The 24,514-nt window shown below is 31.4% G+C and overlaps 5 protein-coding genes across 6 annotated transcripts in view; 2 read left to right on the plus strand and 3 right to left on the minus strand.

Annotated features, from left to right (window-relative positions):
* Positions 1-422: 422 nt before the first annotated feature.
* Positions 423-8,039, minus strand: LOC115881572 (phosphorylase b kinase gamma catalytic chain, skeletal muscle/heart isoform). Its single transcript, XM_030899114.1, has 11 exons — positions 7,945-8,039; positions 6,480-6,634; positions 6,241-6,424; positions 6,089-6,189; positions 5,945-6,035; positions 5,844-5,873; positions 5,670-5,776; positions 5,464-5,561; positions 3,904-3,990; positions 1,575-1,733; positions 423-1,356 (listed from the first exon to the last, which is right to left on the minus strand). The coding sequence occupies exons 1-11, from the start codon at positions 8,037-8,039 to the stop codon at positions 1,222-1,224; spliced, it is 1,242 nt and encodes a 413-aa protein (XP_030754974.1). The 3' UTR covers positions 423-1,221.
* A 505-nt stretch (positions 8,040-8,544) lies between these two features.
* On the minus strand, positions 8,545-19,491 carry LOC115881471 (mevalonate kinase). Of its 2 annotated transcripts, XM_030898953.1 has the most exons (9): positions 19,290-19,471; positions 16,766-16,792; positions 16,617-16,711; positions 14,098-14,243; positions 12,634-12,824; positions 12,140-12,452; positions 9,425-9,616; positions 8,880-9,264; positions 8,545-8,768 (listed from the first exon to the last, which is right to left on the minus strand). In XM_030898953.1, exons 4-9 carry the CDS (start codon positions 14,144-14,146, stop codon positions 8,612-8,614), a joined length of 1,287 nt encoding a protein of 428 aa, XP_030754813.1. In that variant the 5' UTR covers positions 14,147-14,243; positions 16,617-16,711; positions 16,766-16,792; positions 19,290-19,471; the 3' UTR covers positions 8,545-8,611. The 2 variants fall into 2 exon arrangements, with proteins under 2 accessions (XP_030754813.1, XP_030754812.1); XM_030898952.1 differs by lacking the exon at positions 16,766-16,792 and having other exon boundaries at positions 19,290-19,491.
* LOC115881470 (probable dolichyl pyrophosphate Man9GlcNAc2 alpha-1,3-glucosyltransferase) lies at positions 17,265-19,259 on the minus strand. Its single transcript, XM_030898951.1, has one exon. It carries the CDS (start codon positions 19,087-19,089, stop codon positions 17,332-17,334), a length of 1,758 nt encoding a protein of 585 aa, XP_030754811.1. The 5' UTR covers positions 19,090-19,259; the 3' UTR covers positions 17,265-17,331.
* Positions 19,492-19,573: 82 nt separating the features above from the next.
* Positions 19,574-21,211, plus strand: LOC115881473 (replication factor C subunit 2). The gene is made up of 7 exons (XM_030898954.1): positions 19,574-19,809; positions 19,862-19,973; positions 20,027-20,235; positions 20,291-20,486; positions 20,540-20,749; positions 20,808-20,921; positions 20,980-21,211. The coding sequence occupies exons 1-7, from the start codon at positions 19,715-19,717 to the stop codon at positions 21,088-21,090; spliced, it is 1,047 nt and encodes a 348-aa protein (XP_030754814.1). The 5' UTR covers positions 19,574-19,714; the 3' UTR covers positions 21,091-21,211.
* A 745-nt stretch (positions 21,212-21,956) lies between these two features.
* LOC115881483 (anaphase-promoting complex subunit 1) overlaps positions 21,957-24,514 on the plus strand; it is a 44,149-nt gene continuing 41,591 nt past the window's right edge. The window contains exons 1-7 of the mRNA XM_030898975.1: positions 21,957-22,176; positions 22,243-22,427; positions 22,480-22,831; positions 22,881-23,001; positions 23,065-23,214; positions 23,274-23,563; positions 23,885-24,033. Of these exons, the coding sequence (XP_030754835.1) occupies positions 22,153-22,176; positions 22,243-22,427; positions 22,480-22,831; positions 22,881-23,001; positions 23,065-23,214; positions 23,274-23,563; positions 23,885-24,033 (1,271 nt within the window). The 5' untranslated portion in view covers positions 21,957-22,152. The remainder of the gene's footprint in view (positions 22,177-22,242; positions 22,428-22,479; positions 22,832-22,880; positions 23,002-23,064; positions 23,215-23,273; positions 23,564-23,884; positions 24,034-24,514) is intronic.

Consider the following 24,514-nt stretch of genomic DNA (forward strand, 5'->3'; position numbering starts at 1 on the left):
AAGTCATCTTGGATCGTGGCATAACGTCGGTTTCCAATGTTTCATAGGTATTTTATACATGTCCTAAAATAAAGTTTCTTATACGCAACACAATTAAAAAAAATAATAAATTTGTATAAATATTTGGCGACATAAGTCCGGAAAAAGCCGAACCGCTCCGAAATTATTAAAAGCCATGATATAAAGAATACAAGGTATGATATTGCGCAGGTTGGTCACTACGTCACAGGTGATAAACGGCACCATTGGTCGGCAAGCTCTGCGCGACAATTTCAAATTGTCAAACAGATTGTGTCATCTGTGAAATTTGATTGTGTCAAAATATGAAAATAATTTTTCAAATGTCAAGTTCGATGTCAAAACATACTTTTTGGGGTTATGTCCTAATTCTTCCCTATTTTATTTCTTTTTTTATTAGTGGCAATTTAACAATATGGATATTTTTTTTGTATGGCGTATGACATCACAGGTGGTATGCGTAAACTTAACGAAATTGGAGCCGCTATCGATCATACCTTGTTTTCTTTATACCATGATTAAGAGCTTTGGAGAACGACAATTGTAAGAATAGCGCCAAATAGTATTTACATTGTCCTTATGGGCACTTTCAAATTTAAACTTGTTTCTTTTATCTATGAATTTTTCCTTTAAAAACTGGTTTTTTGTTGACTTAGTTGCATTTTTCTCTGTTTATTTTATTTTATTTCTTGTTTATTTTCTAATTGATTCTATGCAAAGTGTATAATTCTGGATAGACATTGTATATATACAGGGCTTTAATTATAATTCCAGTAGTTTGTGATAATTATTTTATTATTTTTATTTCAATTGGAAAGTTTAATTATTATTAACGTTACTCAGAATAAAAAAACCAGCTATTGGGTGTATACTTTATCCGATCTCAGTTGGAACAGCATAAAAAATCAACTCTACCGATCAACCGGAAGTTAAATTGGACCGTCGCGAAGTTTCTCACACTGTAGTCTTTTTATTCAATGAATTTAATCTTACGAGCCTCCATTAAAGAGCCAATAAACTTCGAGCACCTAAATCAAGTTAAAAGGGTTGTACTTTTCTTTATTACTGGTACGACAATCCCCTCGAAAATAAATTATGAGTTTTGGGGACTTTTCGAAAAGCACGCTAAGAATTATCCTAAACTAAATGGAAATAAGTTAGGAATTAAACTAAAATTGACCTAACAATCGATAATAATCGGTACTATCGACTCAGGTTAGCCAGGTAGATATGTTTGAGGTCCGTTTTGGCCGTGTTCTCGAAGAGGGCGGCCCTGTTTTGGCCCTCCCCTTTCTTAACCCAGTGACCGTAGACACGAAAAGCACAGCCGTCTACAATCTGAAAGTAAAAGAAAATAAGTGGTAGCAGGTAATGATACAGCATGACTAGAGATACAATGAAACAAATAAACATGAATTAATTCCATACTTTTCTCTCAATAAGACATACGAAGGTAGTCTCATGGTAATACTTTGATAAACAAGACGTCAAACTTTTACAAATTGTTTGTTAAAAAAACTTGTTATCGAATTTTATCTAGATATACATTTACTTACCTTTCTTAGTAACTTAATTCTGTAAGGATCGGTTCTGGCAGTATCGACAGACATAGGTTCGGGAGTAAACCTTAACCTTTGTATCCTAACCATAGCCCTAACAAAGAGGATCGCGAGTTTGAATTTCCTCCGAGCATTGAATTTGCTGGTTTGAAGTTTCTAAAATAAAAATAAACAAATGTAAATGAATAAATGAGCGCGTTGAATTGAGTGTATTAGTCGGAAATTCAATATATTTTAAAATAAGAATAAAAAATTAATAAATCAATCCAGCACATTAGTTAGATGAGAAGACGCTAGAATACTTTAAAATCCTATGATCATTCTAAATACTATAACACACTAGAAGCAACAAATATTATTAGAAACTTTATTTGCGCAATACCTAAACACTCTGGACAGGATTTGCCAATGATGATAACAGCAGTAAATGAGGAAGACTTTACTAACTTAAAGGCCCCTACACAGAACGTTTTACCTTACATCTGACCTGTTCAATCAAAAAGAATCAAGTAAAATACTGTGTAGACAAAAAAATCCACCCTTTACTTGAACTGATTTAAGACGGGGTACCGTTTCGCCTACACTAAAAAAATATATAAAAATAATATGGATACCTATATTAGAGCATCTTCAAAAACTATTAGAATTTTAAGTCGCTTATTAAAGATGGTCTAATATATCCATATTATTTTTTATATATTTGTTTTAGTGTAGGCGAAACGGTACGCCGTCTTAAATCAGTTCAAGTAAAAGGTGGATTTTTTTGTCTACACAGTATTTTACTTGATTCTTTTTGATTAAAAAAACTATTAGAATTTTAAGTCGCTTATTAAAGTTTTCCAAAACAATGCAATTCCTTGGTTTTTCCTTTCAACTTCACTCAACACAATTTTTTTCCAATATCAAGGGGCTGTCCTCTGCCGGAAACACTGCGACCTGTAAGGCCTATTTTTTTGTCCCCTTTCTATATCTGCACCCATTCTCCTATCCCTGTACCCGGCACCAACTTATGCAGGTCCTAGATAGGATGGGAGCAGAGTTCCTCCGGTTCTAGCCTAGCTTCCAAAAATAAAAAAAAAACAAACAAACAAAAAAAAACCAAATAAAAGGTGTCGCTTGCGATCCAGGGCCTCGCAGTGGCATATTATGTGCTCCGCTGTTTCAGGATCTTTATCGCAGTGCAGACTCTGAGCTTGTTCAGGTAACACTTGACAGCCATGTGTCCTGTCAAGAGGCCTGTTGTAATCCGCACTTTATTCCTGCTAAGAATTAGCAGTTCTTTTGTGGTTTTAGAGCTAGGTCCTTGGATAAAGGCCTTGCTGTGCCTGTGCCCCTGTCTGTTTCTCCAGTGGATATTCTGCTTTTCCCTACATTTGGGTATTCCCAGTACTAACTCATCGGCTATTTCGTTGGATTACCTTGGATGCCCGCTGTGGTCCTGCACCCAGAATAATTTAATATAATTTAATGTAACTCTCAACACAATGCTATAATTCATAAAAGCAGTGCTTCCTCCATGCTCTTTACCAAAAACTGATATAAAATCTCAGGAAAAACTTCCACACGTTTACACTAATCTTTAACTGACAGATAAAACGTTATAATTAGACCGTCTTCCTATTTAACTGACAGGCAAAACGTACTGTAAAACTTTATATGTAGAGAGGGCTTAAGATAGAGTCCCTCTGTATCATTTTTAAAGATAAATAGGACAAAACCAGCTGAAAAAAAATACAAAAGTGAATCAAGGACAAACTAGAATTTGTATTTTATTAATTTTTAGACAGTAATATTTTTAATATTTTTTCCTTTCTAAATTGATAAAAAAGTATGATTTTTCTAAAATTAAGTACTCAATGTGTTCTTGTATGACAGTAATGTTGACTACAAGCAACTGTATAAAAAGAAAAACTGTAATTAATAAGAAAATACACTATAAATATTTTTTTGATGTTGTAAAATCAGATTTGTCATTAATGTGCTTATGAAGAAAAGAATGAACAATATGCGTTTCTAATTCCAAAAATGCGTCCCAAGATTGATTTTTGATTGAACTTTGAATATCCAGCCATAATGCTGGTTGCATACACTTCACTCTTTTTCTACATAACAAGTGTCATAGGAATCAAATTGAAGCTTATATTTTATTCACTTTTGTAGACTAATAAAAATCTAAAAAAACGTTAATATCAATAAAACCACATAGATTTTAGAAACTTATAGTTAAAACGTTAAAAAACGTTGCGTTAGGTCACTCTATAACCTGCAGCAAAGGGGAATTAAGAAAAACAAAGGTGTAATCACAACCATCTGAAAATAAAATTACCAGCGCCAATTCGGAAATGATGGTCATCCTACGTGAGTTCTTGCGAAGGGAGTGCTTCAAACTTGATAAATTCTGATCCCACAGCTGCTGAGGGGGGTTAAAAACATATAAAGCACAAATTATTTACAGTTTAGGGACAAATATCCTATGTATGAAGCTTCACAATAACAAATTAATAATAATTTACAATGTAATAAATGAACGATAGTAAATATGTTGATTATTTCATTTTATAGTCAATAATATGTCCAATCCATTTTATAGTCAAAAAATATATCCAATAATATATGAAGAGATGATGCCCTGTTGGAGATGATGTGTCAAAATCTTTCACTGGACAGACTCTACAGGGTTCTGTGTAGCTCCTAGAATAAAAAACTTGGGACTTTGTTTAAGTGTAAACATAAAAGTATGTACTAGGATGTATTTCACGAAAATATTTTAACTTCTATAGGGTGGCTCAAAAAAGTGTGAGTGGATCGGGATGATTTTTTTTAAATGGAACACCCTGTATATTATGGCATTTTTGGCTTCTTTTCAGATCACTTTACATAATCCGTAATACATAATAAGTAAATATATTTCGATATTTTCAGAGATATTAATAACTAAATAAAGAATATATATTTTTCAGCCTTTCTTAAAAAATATATTAAAAACATAAAAACCTTCTGAAATCAAAACTATGTTAGGTATTAAATTTATGTAGTCTGTACTTAACTTTGCTATAAATATGGTAATCGTAAATCATACAGAATGTTCAAAATTTTAAGCCAAACTTTCTAAAATATAAATTTTTTTCCCCTTTTTTTTAATGGAATACCCTGTATATTATTTTTTCAGTAGATGGAGGATTAAAAAATGAACAATTTTTTGTATTTAAGGTATTTCAAATTGTTTGAAGGTTTGCCCACTGCGATTGCAAATCGCAACTGGTGTAATATTGGTTGCCTAAAAATCCAAAATCGGCAGATATATGTTTCAATCGCAAGTCGCAGTTTGCTATGGAAAGGAATCACAGGTTGCGATTGCGAATTTACAATCGCTGCGATTAAATCGCAGTTTGCGATTTTCTGCTCATCTCTATTATGTAACGTGATCTGAAAGGAAGTCAAAAATGCAATAATATACAGGCTGTTCCATTTTCAAAAAATCATCCCTATCCACTCACACTTTCTTGAACCACCATATAGAACCTAAAATATTTTCCTGAAATACATCCTCGTACACTTTTTGCACTTACACAAAATTCTCATTTTTTTTATTCCACGAGCTACAGATGCCCGACGCACTATTGCTGGATCCTGTATATGATCAGATGTTTTGTTAAATTTATCACTAAAACTTATGCAAATATGTACATCACTTTTTCAAAAAATATCAAAATAGCTTTATTATTTGTTGTTTTAGAAGAACCCTTACAATATCTCTATCTTTTTTCTAGTTTATCTGCATTATGTCTTTTTTATCTACATATTCATAAATACTGTTTCTCAATTTTGGCTAATGACAAAGATATTTTATCACCTAATATCAATATTTGATATAAACAGTACTTACCACAGATTGGAAGAATTCATGATTTAAAGCTTCTTCAATGCTTATTCTTTGTTTAGGGTCAACCACTAGGAGTTTTCTTATGAGATCTTTTGGTGATTCTAAAAATATAAAATAGTAAAAATTTACATTGCAACAGAAATTAAGAGACTATAAAATGTTAAAGGTGTTTGGGATAATTAAATACATATATAATTTTATGAATTTACCTGAAATATCAGTCCACTCTGGCGATGAAAAAGAATATTTTCCTTCCATGATATTCCTTAACATTACCATTTGTTTTCTATGCCAAAAAGGTGGACAACCTACTAATCTTTGAGAGAAAATAAATGTATATTAAAACTACATTACAAAACTATGACAAAGTTATCTCTACTTACAAAGTATACATGATAACTCCACATGCCCATCTGAAAAAATATCAAAAACAAACATAAAACACATTGTGATACATAAAAAATATTAAGTGTATTGTACCTACATGTCTACTTCATAGGAATATCCTGGAGCATTATCAAACATATTAGTTTTGAGGGTTTCTGGAGCCAAATAACCAGGAGTACCACACAAATCTATAAAAAATAACAATTAAGGGACATCAGTAAATCTTGAATAATTAGCTTACCATGTAAGAGATCTCCTTTCTCTAACTTCTTTGCAAAACCAAAATCTGTAATTTTTACATTTAGATTATCATCTAATAAAATATTTTCTGGCTTCAGGTCCCTAGAAAATGCCATATAATTTCACATTTTCAACATACTTTTTACAATTAACCTATGCACTACCCCTCGTGAATGTATATGTTGTACACCTTCAAACACTTGCTTCATAATATACCTTGTTTTCTTCTCACTTAGAGTAACTACTGATGTGAGGTAATCAAATAATTCACCGTGCTTGCACAGTTCAAATACTAAGAATATAAATGTAGATGACTCGAACACATCTTGTAATTCAACTACAAAAGAAATAAGTTTATAGTATCAGTGAACATTGAGCACATAAATGTTTACTTATGTACGGATGTCCAGCAACAATTCTAAGTATATTTACTTCTTGTTTGGTGCCTTCCAAAGAAGCATCATCGTTACTTAAATCAATAATCTTAGCAGCATATTCCTTTCCAGTTTCTTTCTCAATACATCGTCTGACTGTTGAGGAAATACCCCTAAAGAACAAATTTAAATAGATATATTGAAAAACATAAATATAAAACAGATATAAAATGTGTACCTTCCTTTAAAGGTAATTAAAGTTATTTTCTTAGTTAACATAATAAAGTAGTGTATATTAAAAATGTATTTTGAGAGCATATGTTTTCTAATTTATTTTTTTATTTTTATTAATTTATTCTAATTTTAAAAGCCAAACGAATAATTAATATAAGTGTATCTGCCAAGAAACGAAGAATAGAAAGAAATTATTATACACCAGAAAAAGAATGGGATGTCAATTAAAGTCTGTTTGAATCTGGCAACTGTGCATATTTTGCCGAGCTTCAAGGCCGTCGACGTGCCGTCGATCTACGACGATCCAAAACCGAAAGTTGAAAATTTCCAATTATATTCTGATTATGATATTGTCGCGCCATCTAGTATTTTATTTGTGCAATTTTAGCTCTTTCATTTCGAGTATTTTTCTGTTGCGTAGCTAGATATTCTGTGACTCTACTGACATTTTAATTTTTTTTCTGTATTACATAATTATTCTTAATTTTTAGAAATCTCTATCTAAGGGTATTGTCACAGTAATTACGAAATTCCTATGATTTAAAGAAAAATAGAGATAAGTAACAAAAATTATTTTAGAAACCTATTTCAACAATTTTGGAAGAACTGTTTCTGTATATTGAGTTGCCTAAATTCAAAAAACATTTTATTATATAGTAGAAATCATGAGAGTTTTCTCGTTTCGACATCCTCTAGAGGAAATCTTAGTCAAACAAAAAATAACTAGACAGTGTGTATACAATTGTGCCTCGTAACTGACTTCGCATTAACCTTGATTTTCATGCATCCGTTATCCGACGATACGATATTAATTTTATTGGTCGAATTTAAAAACTTCGATTGGTTAGAAATGGTTAACCAATCGAAGTCTTTAAATTCAACCAATAAAATTCATATCGTATCATCGTATCGTCTTTGGTATCGTCGGACAACAGATGCATGAAAATCAAGCTTTATTGCCCGTATTAAAATATATTGATGTTACTCCACAACAATTTTCTACTTTACCATAATTTTATTTAACTCACTATAATAGCAGTTCCAGTTAGATCTTATTATAGCCGTATTTAGAAGACATTCTATAGACCAAATTAAGTATAATTTATCTAAAATACATTGAATAAAAGTAAAGTCCTTCCATCGAGACAACCAGGCTAGCGATTCTGTAAACATATTTTCTGTCTAGTGACTCATCAATCGTATACAAATAGCATAGGCTAGACAGGAAATTTCTTGCTATGGAGCTTACAGAATCCCACCGCAGGTAAAATTGCATTCTCTGTCATATTTTAGATGGTAGGTAATTGTCAAAATCTTCACTGATTCGTTAGACAGTCTTTTCATTTACCCTTGTATTAAAAAATACTTTTTTCAGCTTTAAAAAAATTATTAGTAGGATTATGCCTAAAAATGGCCAAATCGAATAAACTGTATTTAAAAATCTTTTAAATTATAGGTACCCACCGATTTGGTCATTTTAGAAGTGTGGTCTGGATTTTAAGTGTGGTGTGGAAAAAAATAAACCAATTTAAAAATTGTCATGTATACTACTGAAATGAAGATAATATATCTAAGCTAAATATAATCTATTACATCTGTAGTAAAATGAGTAACTAATTGTGAAGAATATGGTTCCAACCCTTGTGCGGTTTGAACCTTTGAACTTTTGATGCAAAATGCGGCAATACCGCATTGAAGAAATGTGTCAACCGAACTTTTATCTCTTTTTCCATTAGGCTGCCTACATCACTGTCTTACACGTTAAAATACAGACCACATTTCTAAAATGACCAAATCGGTATATGTAATAAATTTAAAATTTGTGTAAAAGAAAGCAAAACGCAATAAAAATAATTAATGAAATTATTTATTTATTTTATGCATGTAAAAAAGTTCAAGCTACAAACACAATAAAATTACTCAATTTTTACCCCCTCACCACCCAACTTTGTACACATCACTCCAAAGTCTCTCTCGTTCAATTTACGCACCACTTCTTCTGGATCGTAGTCAGGCGGCAACAGCGCAATCGCAAATCCACCACCTCCAGCTCCTGTCAGTTTTCCTTTGAGACTAAATAAATCAAAATGTATTAAAATTATATCTACTATCGTCTAAAATGTTAGGAACTCATAAAAATTAAGCAAACTCTGAAGCTATTTTTTTCGATTATATGGTACTTACTCATGCTTTTCTAATATCATGATAACCTCTTCCAGTTTCTGATGCGACACGCCCAGTGCGCACAGCAGCCCGTGGTTCATTTGCACCAGCGTTGCCAAGTCGTGGAAGTCATCCAAAGGTGTTTCGGTGGCGCCGTCAATACCGACAATAAGATCGGCCGCACGCGTTGTCAGATCCTCCATTGCGTCCAGTATGTGCGAGACGAGAGCGGGAAAAGCTTCGCGAAGTTTGGCAACGCGGGCCACCAGTTTGAACGTCTCGCGTGCCACGTGAGTATCGATGAGAAGGACGTCGAATGAGGCATTGGAGAGTTTGAGGATGGTGGGTTGTTCGCCTCTACGAAACTTAACCATGTTGCCGTATGTACATATAGTATTATCTAATCCTTAAAATGAAGAAAATAATATTAGGAAGAGTTATATTTCCAATATCACATATTTATTAAATAATGCTCAATCATAGGATTAAAATATATCCTATGATTGTGCAGTATAATTACCCAATTTAATATAATTACTTAAAATATGCTTGGATGTTTTGATTACCTGATGGTGTTCCATGAAACAGGTTTTCTCCACAAAAAGCCCACGTGCATATTGCTTTTAATTGGCGATCGCTAAGCCCATCCAGCCGTTCTATTTCTTCCAGAGTCCATGATGATGGTTTGAAGTTTTTCTTAGAAACATTGTCCAAATCGAGAGTAGCCAGTTTCAGATAATGAATAAGAGTTGTTGCCACTAAAAACATTTTTGTTTATTAATACTAGCAAAATACGATTACTACCACTATTATTTAATAGCTTACATAAATAAATTATCTTTGTTTATTATGTAATTTCACCGACAACACTGTAGGCCGCTGTTTATTTTGTCTCTATAACTGGTCGTATATATTTATCTCTGTCGTATGCACACAAATACAGACCACGGAAATAAAATGACCAGTGCTAGTAGATTGTTCTGTATATTTTTTTGTAGATATACTAAGGGCTGGCAAAGGTTAGTTTTGGGTTGAGATTTCCGTATGTTAAGGAGAGTCCACATTTAGTAACATGTTATATAACATTGCTATTTAACAAGTTACATATCACATGTTAAAATACCGGGAGCCGTCCACATTATAGTTTTCGTAAACATGAATCGTTTTGGCAAAAAAGAAGTTCAGCTCGCAGCAGCGGATTGCGTAATTTTTTTTGAAGAAAGAAAAAGAAAGTCGAGAAAAAAAAACGGTTTTGAGTCCGCCATAGCGTACAAGTAAGATCTAGATATAGTTGAATTCAATTAGCTTACCTTTTCAATACCTACCGCGGCTGTTTCTGGTGGTGTGTTTCTGTCTTTAAACACATTAATAACTTAAAAGCAAACCATTTTGAATTTTCCACTTTATCTAAACCAGTACCTGATTTGCATTTCTTTTGTTCCCTCTGGAACTGGCCTATTAGACAACGCATTTTTTCTCAACTTTTCTCTTTCCAAATACATACTTTTAGCAATTTTTAACCATGCATCATGCTTTTTTTATTTCACTTTAAATGAGGGACTACGGATATCCCATAACACAGTATGATCTCTATACAACTTAATTAGTTGACAAGTCTGCTCTTGGCTCTATTCCATTAATTATATAAGAACCATCCGATCGAAAAAAAAAATGGCGTCAGCGATGGCTATGAAATGAAGATCGCTGTCATTTTATATGGAAAATTATATGGGGAATGTCATCGATCGTCATGTCAGAGCCAACTGGACGAGAGGCCGACTGGACACAGTTTTTTTTTTCGATCATGCGGACGTTATTATTGACCATACGGCATATTATTAACCACTAAATAAAAAACCAATATCAGCTTACCACACTAAGACTCTGTCGCGCACGTCCCTGAAAATATGAGCGGCTAAACTAGAAATTTAGCAAGTCTGGACGCATTGTTTCATGTTACAATTAATAGCAGTGTTGCACAACATCCTTTGATCTTTACCGACTACAAATGGATAACATCTAGCAAGTTATATAGCAGCGAAATTTGATAAATATGACTAAAAAATATGTAACATGTTATATAACTTTGCTATATAGCAAGTGTGGACCGTCTTTTAGAAGAGTACAATGCGTTTATAATGTACTGAACAAAGAGAGAATAGTAAAAACGTTGCCAAACGTATTAAATAAACCGAGAATGCACATTGCTAAGAGACGTGGAAGGGGATACAGCAGATTCGTCGCGGTCGACCGGTCGACCCAATCAGTACTTTAAAATTCTAGAGAAGGGTGTATATCATGTATTCAGCTTTACGATTTAATTACTTCTCGTGATACTTTATTTGTTTATTTACTAACGAATCGTTGTAATTTTACCTATAGCTTGAAAATTTTTAAGTGCAAGTTAGAAGCACTTGCACTTTTTTTAAAAATAAGTGGAATTGAGTTGCTGTTCGACAGTGGTTGAGCTATTAGAACTCTCAATTCAAAAATCGATATCTCGAAATCCATTATAAATAATTGATTGTAGTTTTTTTCAAAAACTTTCTTAATATTTCTGTTAAGAGTATATGAAAATCTATACAAATAAAAAAGTTACACGATTGCTGAAAATTGCTCTGCACTAAAAGCAAATGGACGACTTTTTTTAAATTTTTGAATGAAAAAAAAACAAACCTATTGATTTTTTCTCATTTAAAATATCTTGTAAAAGATTCAAACTTCAAAGTAAAAAAAAATCAATATCTAAAGTTGTTCATGAGTTATCGCGTGTTGTGTGTTAAAAAGTTTGAGTTTTTAAATTATCGCGATTACTGACGTTTTCTCGTTATAAAAAATATGGACACCCTAATATTATTCGATATCCTTATAATTCCATTTCAGATGCTCAGAAACATATCTAATAATTTTATCTAGTTATCTTTTCGAAAAAAAAGTCTTTTAAAAATAAGCGGTTTGCGATCGTGATTTTATTTTGTTTGGACACATTGTTAGTTCTTAGTAAGAAAGATATTAAATATAGAGACATATACAACTCCACAAAGAGAGAATATAATAATTTGTTAATCAAGGCTAAATCACAAGTATATGAGAGTAGAATAAGGAACTCCGATAATAAAAGCAAATCCATGTGGTCTATATGCAATGAAATATCTAATAACGTGAATAGAGATATTTATCAACTACGAGTATGAATCTATTTTATTACCTACGTTTTAAGACTCAAGTTATCGATATGCTTACGTTTTACAGCTAAACAAATCTGAACAAAACAAACTTACAGGCAACAGAGAAACTTGCCGAACTGCCCGTTCCAGCTCCCATTTTCAGATCAGAATCGACACAAATCAGCAACGGCTTCAATTTGACAACGGTCGACGACAGAATACCAGAAATGAAATAAAACAAGCATTTTATAGATTTCAATGCTGTTTCGTAGCGTCCGCTACGATGAGACTGTAAAGTGGCGTCCAAGGCAGTCTCCACTATCCTCAACTGTGATTGGTGTTCTATCATTTTAGGATTTTCCCAGTTGAACTTTGAATCGTCGGAACTGATTGCAGGGGATTCCGTTAAGAGTAATTTTTCTATATCCTGAAATAACGAAATAGTAACTGCTAAAAAAGTTTCCAACTCAGAGAAATAGGCAAACCTAGAAGTGCTCTAACATAAAAATATGAAAACCAAGGGAGTCGTGGTCTTTCATTTGTTCATACAATTAACTGTGTAGTCAAGCTGACGTTTCTTAAAAGAAAAAAAGAACTTTTTTATTTACCTTTAGACTAAAAATATGCTCAAAATCCATAGGTACAATTTTAAAAACAAGACTATCGGGACTGTCGATCTCAACTAGATTTATCCTAGTTCTGAGTCCTAAGCTAGCAGCTATGGCTAGCTTCCCATAAACTACTGAGTGTTCGCCATGGAGAATTACTTTGCCAGGAGCAGAAACATTAAATTCAGTACCTTAAAATGTATTTAGTGTAAATTACTATTATTTACTGATTGATTTCTTATTCTTTACAACAAAGAGTCGCAAACTTATTGATACTGATAATATATATGTCATTATGACACATTAACAGAACATATTACTTATGTCTACGTCTGTACTGTGACACGCTTTTTTCATTAGATCATACAGGTATATTTATTGCATAGTTGCACAAGCAAAGTTCTTTATAAATCTCAAAGAAATGTTTTTTTTAATTATATGTATTAATAATTATTTATTAATATCCATAATAGATATTACATGATTCTCCTAACTGACAAATTTTAATTGTATTTTATTAACAAATAATACCAAAGGATCCAAAAAACGGCGTTGGCTGGGAAATTATAATCATTGACATAATAATCTCGCGTTTTTTTCGATCCTATGATATAAACTATACCTGGTGCATCTCAAAAGTGACTCACGCCTATAACTTTTTTTTCAGATAAAAAAAGATTTGGTATGTTAGTATATGGCATAAATTAGGATTGATTGATGTATTCAATTGGTTTTGGTCACTGCCTGTTTCACCGGAAATGACTACAACTTTTGATTTTTAAATAGCACTCTCGGTATTTTGTTACTGTGTAGTACCAAATTATTCAATAGAAAATTACACTCTCAATAGAACGATATATTATATGTCAACTTTTGACATTTTCGCTTAAAAAATCGTATTTTAAATTTCATTTTAGAGTGCCGTGGCTGTGTTAAAAACATTAATTTTTAGTCACGGAGTCTTGGAAAAATACATTTGATCGTCTACTGTTTTTTGTGTCTTGTCCTGACCGGTTAAAAGATGCCCAAATCGTATTTCTAATCATATCTCAATTTTTTCAAATGGAACAAAGGTTGCTCATTAGCATATTTGGAAAAATATTTTTTTGGTGAATAATTTGATACCCCACACTTGGTATGAACCGCATGTTATAATTTCAAATAAACCATATGGAAAATGTCAAAAGTTGACATATGATATGTCATTCTATTCAGAGTGTCTTTTTCTATCGAATAAAGTAAAAAAATACCGAGGGTGTTATTTAAAAATAAAAAGTTGTAGTTATTTCCGGTGAAACTGGAAGTGACCAAAAATAATTGAATACTTCAACCAATCCTAATTTATGTCATATACTAACATACCAAATCTCGTTTTTTTATCTGATAAATAAAAAAGTTATAGGGGTGAGCCATTTTTGAGACGCACCCGTAGAGGCTAAACAGGAAAAATTTAGAAAAACTTACCGTTTCGAATTTTATTATAGCTAAAAGATTTACTACCCAAACTTGACATGTCTTACTGCCGTTCGGCCCACTGTTCGGGCGTCAACGTCTGTTGCGAGAAGGCGTGTATATTTTTCAATTCTTCTTGTAGAATATTATTAACTAATCTAAAACAAAAATGTACCATTTACAATGCATGAATAGATGCCTTCCTTCGTAAAGTATATATGTTTATTTTTAGTGAAAAACTCTCCACTAGTGCATCATCTGTCAAGGACAACTGTCACTGTCATAAATTTTTTCGCTGAACACACCATATACATTTGCACACAAATGTATTTTACCGCGATTTGACGTAACACAAACTGGTTCTTTATTATATATTTATACAGGGTGGCGCACCTCATTCGCCTCGGTTGATTATACAAAAAACGGAAAGATGTAGAAACAAAATATTTTATGGGTACATGTGGGAAGGCAATGTGCATAATTTAAAATTATTTTGAAATGTACAGGGTGTGGCAGAACTAAGATCCATACCAAAGTTATATTTTTTCTTATGGAACACCCGGTATTTTATTTAAATTTTGGATTCTTGGGCCCAAAAAAAGGCATTTATTATAAGGGTTAAATATGTTTAAAATCTTTGGTTTTTGTTATTTTGATATTTAAAGATATTTAAATTTGCATGCTACAATAGAATGGATTATTAACACCCTGTACATTACTTTTCAGAATTAATTCTTCTGTTGATTTAAAGGTAGAGACAAACTTTACAGAAAAGTGTTATTGCTTTCTTAAGTTTATGCAGGATTTTTGAAGACAATTGCTTGGGGGGGGAGGCTAGCCTGAAGGGTTTATGCTTAAAAATATCCAAATAGAAATTTTCTTGACAAGTGTATCTTTGAAAAACAACTTTTCCTATTTCGCAGAGCTGATACTGTGGTATATGAAAGACCTATTAGGCAGAAACCTGTCGTTGGAAGTGAAGGAAATTAATTTACCTTAATTGGTTCTTTTATTGAAAATCCAATTTCTACTAGTCATCGTAATATAAATCAAAAAGAACTACTTCTTTATTTTTCTCAATAAAATAATGAATACTTACTTTTTAGACTATTGTAGAAAAATTAAATAAAAGTAAACTGTTATAAATTTAAATGAAGTCCATAAACTAATGTCGATTTTGAAAATAGTTAGTAAGTGTCACTAGAAAATTGCCATGGCGACACCAGCCATCTTGATTACAATTTTATTGAAAAATCGCTTATTATTCAAAATCAGAGCCAAGTAGGTATAGGAAACCCTAATACAGTTTGAAAGAGCATTTAAATCTGCTTGGATTTATTTTAAAAAATACAGGGTGTTGTATTTGAAATAACGAGGTTTTTATGTAAAATAAATATTTAAAATAGACCAGCGATTTTTGATACCCCTGTATACATTTATGGAAGCAATACATTTTGTTAGTAAAGTTTATTTCCCTGGCTTCAGAGTCAGCACTAGAATTAACTCTGAAAAGTAATGTACAGGGTGTTGACAATTTTTTTTATTATAGCATGCATATTTAAATATCTTTAAATATCTCGAAAACCAAAGCATGTTAAACCCTTATAATAAATGCCTTATTTTATGCCCAAGAATCCAAAAATGAAATAAAATACCGGATGTTCCATAAGAAAAAATATACCTTTGGTATAAATCTTAGTGACACACTCTGTACATTTGAAAATGATTTTAAATTATGCACATTGCCTGTCTACATATACCCATAAAAAATTATGTTTCTACATCTTTCCGTTTTCGTATAATCAACCGAGGCGAATAAGGTGCGCCACCCTGTATACTTTATGGTGGTTAATATAAGAGGATATAAGTTAAAATATTAAATTATTCATACTATTATCCATACAATAATTTCATAAAACTTAAACCCACGTAAAGTATATTGCTGTATATTTAGTGTGTCTCATACCTTAATTAATTTTTGATTTTTTCCTTTGTAACTATCAACACTTTAAAAAATGTCTATACCTGGTCTATACCTATGTGGCGGATTAATCTCTCCAAAAAAATCCTTTATGGGTATTTCGCCACTGCACTGCAAGAAAAATCTACAAAATAAAATAGTTATTTTTTGTAAACACTAATGTTTTTAAAAATCAAAAGTTGTAGTTATTTCCGGTGAATTTTAACAGAACGTCAACGGTTTCTTGTAGACGTATCTGTTTTGAAAAAAGTAAAGTGTTCTCGAATAGTTGAATTTAAATATTTTAAATAGTTTTTTTTTATTCTTTGTATTTTTTGCTTCCGACGACGAAAAGAGATAAACTTTCCGAAACGTTAAGCTTTTTTTGCTTTGTTAGGCAAATTTTTATTACTGTAAACATAACTTCTGACAAGCAGTGTCCGTTTAGGTTTAACGCAGAAGTGTTTACAAAAAATAACTATTTTATTTTGTAGATTTTTCTTGCAGTGCAGTGGCGAAATACCCATAAAGGATTTTTTTGGAGATATCAACACTTTATAATTATATTTACCTATGTCTCTGTAGCAGAGGCTTCCCTTTGAACTTATCAGATACAACTAGGCACGAAAATTTCTCTCCACAACCATCCGAATGATCTATGACCTCCTAAAAAAAGCAAACCATACAAAATGCGTCAATACGTCGGTCGTTACGATTTACCTAAATGAATGCTAATGTTACTCCTAGCTGTAAGCAGTGATTTAACATTACAAAATCTTTTACTAAAATAAATATTTCAAATAAATGCGATATCTTTACGTAATAATCATTAACTTTTCTCTTTTTCATTGCAAGGTGGCACAAAATAATAATTTTATATATCCATATTTTCATTTTAATCGGAGCTTTTAATGGCATTACATCTTTGTTTCCCACAAGATTTTAGATATCTTTCAAACAACAGCATTTTATTCTCGAATTTCAGCTAATATTAATATTTAGGTTTGCATGTATTTTTTTTAGTGTAGCTACTCTGTATAATAATTAATTAAGACAACCAATGAATTATTATAGGAGTTTAAAGGTTTTGAGTTTTATAAAAAAAAAATCACATTTTGCACAGTATATTTACAGATTAATAAATTTTATACAGTACTAATATTACTGTCGTACCCCCAAACATTTAATAAATAGGACTTTAAATAAAAAATAAACACTATTAACATTAAAAAATTTATTCTCAAATTTTATAATTCACTACTTAACATATTTATTTACCAATACTTTCATGAAGCTTTAACTTTAACATATTTAATATCATCAAATTCTTGAGGTATACTAAATTGCTTTACATTAAAATATACAAAGAATCCCAAAAAGTGTACACAAGAATAAAGAGAAATTAACAAAGGATATAAATCTGGGTATTTTATGGGCGGTTCCCAAATTACACTAAATAAAAACAACGTTATCGACCCTACAACAGAAAACAACAAACTCAAGTGAAGAATTAAAGCAAATAAGGCTTCTTTATTTTTTAACACTCGTTGATATGTCATTGCAATTGTTTCTATTTTGGCGTTATTTTTATTTTTTAATACTCGTTGACATGTAAACATTGCAATTGCTTCTATTTTAGCGTTATTTTTAGGGTCATTACGAAATAAGGCATTAATTAGTCTTTTATAATACTCTGACAAGCCAGTGTTTGTTTTAAAAGAGTTTTTCACAGCATGTTCCAGACAAATTCGTGACGATATCATATAAAATACAGTTAAACCTATAAGTGCTATAAGTAGCTTATCTTTAATTATTAAAGGTACCATACTAAAAATTGAAATATATAAAAACCACAAACAAACAAAGGGTGAATACGGAAAATAAAGAAGTACCGGAATTGCAACTAAAAGTATTGTTTTTTCGTGTACTTGAAAACTAAACAAGAAAAAAGCTAAGGACGAGTTGATCAAAGACAATACAAATTTCTTAATATTTGGCCGAAGAAATAAGTCTGCACTTGATGGAAGGATCGCTGACAACGTGGTAAACAAACACAAACGCATCATTTGATGGTTATCAAAGTGATTTTTAAATTTATAAAATATATTTAAAGCACACCAAACATTCGATACTTTATCTTCAAACACTCCTCGAGCAATGGGAAATTGACGATGCAAAACTTGTAAGAACACGCCCAAATCAAAAATAAACGGTAACCAAATTATGGTGAAAGTAATTATTACAGTTAAGCCTATCTTTATAAGTCTAAACAATCCAGAAATAGTACCTTGACCAGGCTTTGGAACACAAATACTTAAGAGATAAAGAAAGAAGGGTATGGAATGGTACAGCTCCATTTGCTTGTAATTTAGTGCTAAACTAAAAAATACAGAAGCAAGGATATTTTTTCTGTGTAAAATAAATATAGTAGCAAATATAAACAGTCCTAAAGATATAGAATTATACTGAAAATGGCCATGATCAATTAAAATTATTCCTGGGTAAAGCAAAGCTAAAATCACTGAAAGTGAAGAGTCTATTATCGTCAGTTTTATATTGCTTTTAGGTTTTTGATGATTTTTAACTTTAACATTATCTTGCTTATTCTCTGGTATTATACAGGTGTAATAATAAATAATTATACTTGGTATAAATAAAGCTACATCACTTAATAACACAGTATATCTCATGAACAACTTATGTGTCTCGCTTTCATGACCACGAGAGTCGTGCAACTTGGTGAAATTCTCGTTGATAAAATTTGCAACTTTTCCACATAAAAACATATGATAGGCCGTTAAGGGGGGGTAGTCCAATCCCCAGTAGTTGAGGTGGTTATCTGTAGTGTTTTGATACCAATCTGTTACATGCAAATTTGTTGTTATTTCCATCCAATGTCTTTGTGCTTCATAATCTCCATACATTGGAGGTGTTCCTTCTCCTGAGTATGAATGAAGACTGGTGCAACATCTCAATAAAATAGCGACAATGGTACTGAATATTACCAACCAAATCTCACTACTAATTTTGCAATACAGAAGCATTATGCATGTTCTTTTTGCGGAAAAAACTTTGTAATTCCTATTGACTGATACGTCTACTTATAAAAATAACTTATTTTCTTCGTACTGATGTGGCAAAAGGGACGGATAACTAGGAATAGCTTGGCGGAAAACGAGATCGATGAAAAGGGTTAGTTTTTTGACAGATAGAAATGATAAAATAAGAAATTTATCAGACTTACCACATATGCTGCTTCGAGTTCCTTTTGTAACTTACTCCTAATGTGTTCTTCAGTAATGGGCATAGCTTTACCGTTATAATACCGACACACTTTTAAAGCGACCTGAAAATGTTGTAAACATTTCTTATTTTGACGTATTAAAAATGCCATTTAAAATTTTAAAGACGGACTCCCACAGAAACGAAGATTACGAAACTATTTGACATTTCAGAGAAATATTTGTATGATATTTGTCCGACTGGAATCTGGAATAGTTCAAATGTTTTATACAAAACATTCTGATTGGTTGAACGTTGGTACTGTCAAAATTGTCAAAGTGACAAGTGACCATTTTTGGAGGGAAATAATTTTAAATAAGAAAATAAAAAATATAAAAAGAGTTAATTGTTTTAAGGTTTATAATTTCAATAAATAGGTTTTCAAAAATGGCAGACACTTGTGAAATGATGGAAACGGACTCGCCACAACCAGGAACATCGAAATCCACTGAAGTATCAAAAAAGACTTCTAACCTTCCTTGGTAGGGATGTTTTAAATAAAATCTTATAATACTATATTTAAAATATTCTTAGGATAGAAAAGTATAGACCTCAAACCTTCGAAGAGATCATGGGTAATGAAGAAACTACAACACGCCTCTCAATATTCGCTAAAAAGGGCAATGTGCCTAATATTATCATTGCGGTAATGTTATTTATATTTTTGGGAATATTGCATTAAGTTTGTTTATTTTTTAGGGTCCACCAGGTGTAGGAAAGACTACTACCATTCTATGTTTAGCGAAGATATTGTTGGGCTCTGCATTTAAAGAGGCAGTACTTGAATTAAACGCTTCGAACGATAGAGGCATTGATGTAGTTAGAAACAAAATAAAAATGTTTGCTCAACAAAAAGTCACTTTACCCCCTGGCAGGCATAAAATCATTATATTAGATGAAGTAGATAGGTAAGGAATATAATATATATTAGGTATTAAAACAGTCTACATGTTTAGTTTTTAGTATGACTGAAGGTGCACAACAAGCTCTCAGACGTACTATGGAGATTTACAGCAACACCACAAGATTTGCTTTAGCTTGTAACTATAGTGAAAAGATTATTGAGCCAATTCAATCCCGGTGTGCTATCTTACGATATACAAAACTCTCTGACGCACAAGTATTGGCAAGAGTAATTCAAATTTGCCAGAAAGAAAATGTAATTTTAAAAAATCAATTATTTTTTTATGCAATATATGTTTTATTTTAAAGGTAAATTATACTGAAGATGGTCTGGAAGCTATTGTTTTTACTGCCCAAGGTGATATGAGACAAGCTTTAAACAATCTCCAGTCAACCCATAATGGTTTTGATATAGTTAAGTCTGAAAATGTTTTTAAAGTTTGTGATGAGCCTCATCCAATGTTAATTAAAGAAATGTTAAAATCTTGTTCAGTGGGTGATATTCGGAAGGCTTATAAAGTATGTAAAACTGAAATTCATATATTAGAGTGTATATTACTTCTTGTTTTAATTATAGGTAATGGAACATTTTTGGAATCTCGGATATGCTGCAGAGGATATTATCAAAAATATATTTAAAGTGTGTAAAAATTTGGACATTGAGGAGCCATTAAAATTAGCTTTTATCAAGGTAAAAACATATATCCTAAAAAATTCTAAATGTTTTAAAACTGATAATCTGTTTTTAGGAAATAGGTATTACTCATAAACGTATAGTAGAGGGTTTAACTACGCTGGTTCAAATGTCCGGTCTCTTATCTAGACTTTGTATAGCATCAAGTGGTGTTGAAATAAGTTAATTTTTACTATTATGCTGTATTATTTTAAGTTTATGATATTTGGATATATCTATTCAAAGACCTAATCTAATAGGAGAGACTCTTATTTCTCCATGTTTCAATAAATTTTGGTTATCTATCTCTGTTATCTATTAGTTACCAAAGTTATTAATATTAGATTATATGTTTATTAGATTTATCATGATTGTGTAACGGTTTAATTCATTTTAGATTTACAAAAATAAAGATTTAAGAATTTAGATTAATTTTAGGATTTCGTTGGTATCTTGGCAACTGTTGGCAACCATGTAAATACTTTAGTTCAAATTTTTCTCACTTTCCACAATGGAGCCACTTGCAGTCTTCTTCTTTTACATATTTCAGGTCTTAAAAGAACCGTAACCACAGAGCAAAAGTGTTGTTCTTCTTCATTTATATATTTACGGTTTAAAATATGGACAACCACAGATTTGACATAGATTTTTACTTCTTGCTACCTATCAAGGATATATAGCGAGTTGATTGACATCATATAAAAGACTCCAAAGAATATGATTGACCCATTTGAACGACTTTTTGACATTATTTAATAGAGATGGTTAATTTTCAGAAAAGACATATTCATATTAGTTTTTATTACACTCATCTTAAAATGAGAAAGGTCTGTCAATTTCTTTAAAAATGTTGTTTTCGAATTACATAAATACAAAAATAATTGTATTCCTAAATTATTTATACACACACCTCATTACCCCTTAATTTAATAAAGAAAATATTTGGATACAACAAGGATACATCAGTTCAAATATATCGATATGATTAAAAGTTCGATATTTCTTTACACCCTATTACCACCTTTTTACTTTTTACTACTAACTACTAACCAAAGCCATTACAAAACCAAAGCTACTAACCTCCAAATACTTTGAAAGAAATTGTCGTTATATTTAAAAGAAAATATTCTATTTTTTGAGTTAAATAGTAGTCCATATTTTTTTCAATATAGCTTTATTTCACTTTTGTTCACTTCCATATTACCAAACTGCAATTTATTTTGCAAATCTGGATGATAAATTGGATATCATGATTGCTGCCTCTGATCCACAGGTATATTTTGAACGTGAAATTTTCAGTAATAGATTATAGATTTGCAGTAATGATTCTTATTTTTAGGAATTTGTACCTCGTGGTCGGCAGCAAATAGCTCGCCACCCGGGTCCATTAGAACCACCTCTCAGAAAGGATAAAAATTTTGATGAATTCATTCAAAATGGATTAGAGAAAGTATCCTTGTCAGAAAATAAATTAAGCGAATTCTGGATTTTGCGAAGAGCGCCTGACAATGAAATTAATAAATGGTATTTTGTAGTAATACTTGGTCTGAATAGTTATCAGTAATTTTATTTGTAGTATTAATAAAACAGAATCAAAATCAGAACATAAAAGTTACACTTCGTTGGCAAGTGTATCTTATGTCATGGATTATACTGATTTGGTGGATGATAGCAATAGTTTTAAAACATCAGATACTAGTTTTCATCAAAAAGTTATCAATAAAAGAGTATCAGATACCAGTACTCGAACTTCAAACAAAAGATTTCAATCTGGTGAAAAACAGCATGCCACAAATATAACAGACAATAGTTTGAAATCAAAAATAAGCCCTGGATTTATGGAAGATGAATTGTATGTCAAAGGCCACACAGCAGTTTGGTCCAGAGGCCTGCTTAACAGTGATAATCGGGAAGATAATGGAAGAACTGTAAATATATTGAAATATTTTAGAGGAAGAAATTAATATATAGTTTCAGATTATTTCTTCTTATACTGTTCCATTGCCAATCAAACAAGCTTTATGGGTAGTTTTTTATTGCGAACGTCCCATTTTTGAGTCTAACAACATTGATATTCAAGAGAATAAAGAATATGCAGGTAGCAACAAAAGATCTTATTGTAAAATATGTATTGTAACTGTATAACAACTTGTTTATTTAGGGACACCTACACCTGCTATATGCTTAGTAGATAAAAATAATATCAGAGTATTTGTTGTTAAGGGAGAACAGTTTGTTATACCAATGCCATTTCGTATTGAAAAAATATGGAATACAAAATATGGTATTATTATAGAAAAAAGTCTGGATGGTAGTTATAATTATGCATAAATAAATATTATATAAAAACTTATAAATTTTTGTACTTAGGTCAAAATGAAGAGAAATATGGACAAGACTATACAGCCCCAATATTTTCACTGGCTTATCCATTAGATGATGTATGCCAAGTAGTGACAAATCGTAATAACACTATAACAAGGTTTATGAACTCTAATTGTAAGATTGTTTTTACGAGTAATAATCCAAGTATTTGTATGATATTTGACACTGTTACAAAGGAACACGTTGTTTATAAAATAAGAAAAGTAAGACAAGATGAAAAAGACTATGGAGAGAATGTTACTGGTTCTCATTCTGCTGTTTATAATTCTCAAAAGGTAAGCTTTAAAATTAAACATATTTTAATTGTGATATACAGGGTGACTCAGTATTGCATAAAAAACTCCGTATCAGGTTTTATATTGTGAGATATAAAAATTAAATATTTTCTTTATGAGAGGAATATCTCCACGGCACGTGTTTTTTTTAAATACCCTGTATATTAAAAAAAGGTTCTAAATGAATCTACTTATACTGCTAAAATTTCTTTTCAATACAAACTGTCATACTCCTTGGAGCCTCTGCTTAGTATAAGAGGCACCATAGGTTGTTTGTATGAGGTGAATCAAAACTAGATGTATTTTTTCTCCTATTTTAAGTTAAAAAGTCGTCTGTCAATGTGGGACAATCTGATGACGAGTGGCAGTTTGGTCACTCCCAGTCCCATTAACAAGAAACCGACACCGCACGAGAAGCATCCTGTTGCTCACCAAAAAACCAAGTCATTCTGTTCTATGGCAACTATGAGGTAAAAATTTACCTCAGAGATAAGTAAACTTAGAAAGGATTTAAAATTATTGTTGATATAGTCTTCACGTTTCTGTTTATATCTTGTAATGTTGCTATATTTTACAGGAATGTCGAAACTTTGTTTATACATAAAAATTAATGAGAAAATCTAATGTGTAGATATATCCTATGATAAAAGGCGTCAAAGACGGCTGGGGAATGACAATCGATAATGATTTTAGCGAGGTCAATCTCTAGACGTCAGTTACTGAAAATCTATTTTAATATATTTTTTTATTTTTTAATATATGGGTATTGTAATTAACTGCAAACTTACTCACTTGTTAAGGCCTTTCTATATTTACTTATTTCTCTGAGACATATCGATGCTTCTTAAACAATACCTCTTATCTCCAGAAAAACAATTTTCGAGGAGGCACAAAAATGTTATTAACTTACATAATTGGTTAAATTTAATTGAATGTATTGTTTTTATAATT

The sequence above is a fragment of the Sitophilus oryzae genome, unplaced genomic scaffold, assembly GCF_002938485.1.
Source record: "Sitophilus oryzae breed Bouriz unplaced genomic scaffold, Soryzae_2.0 scaffold_172_pilon_pilon, whole genome shotgun sequence".
Lineage (NCBI taxonomy): Eukaryota > Metazoa > Arthropoda > Insecta > Coleoptera > Curculionidae > Sitophilus > Sitophilus oryzae.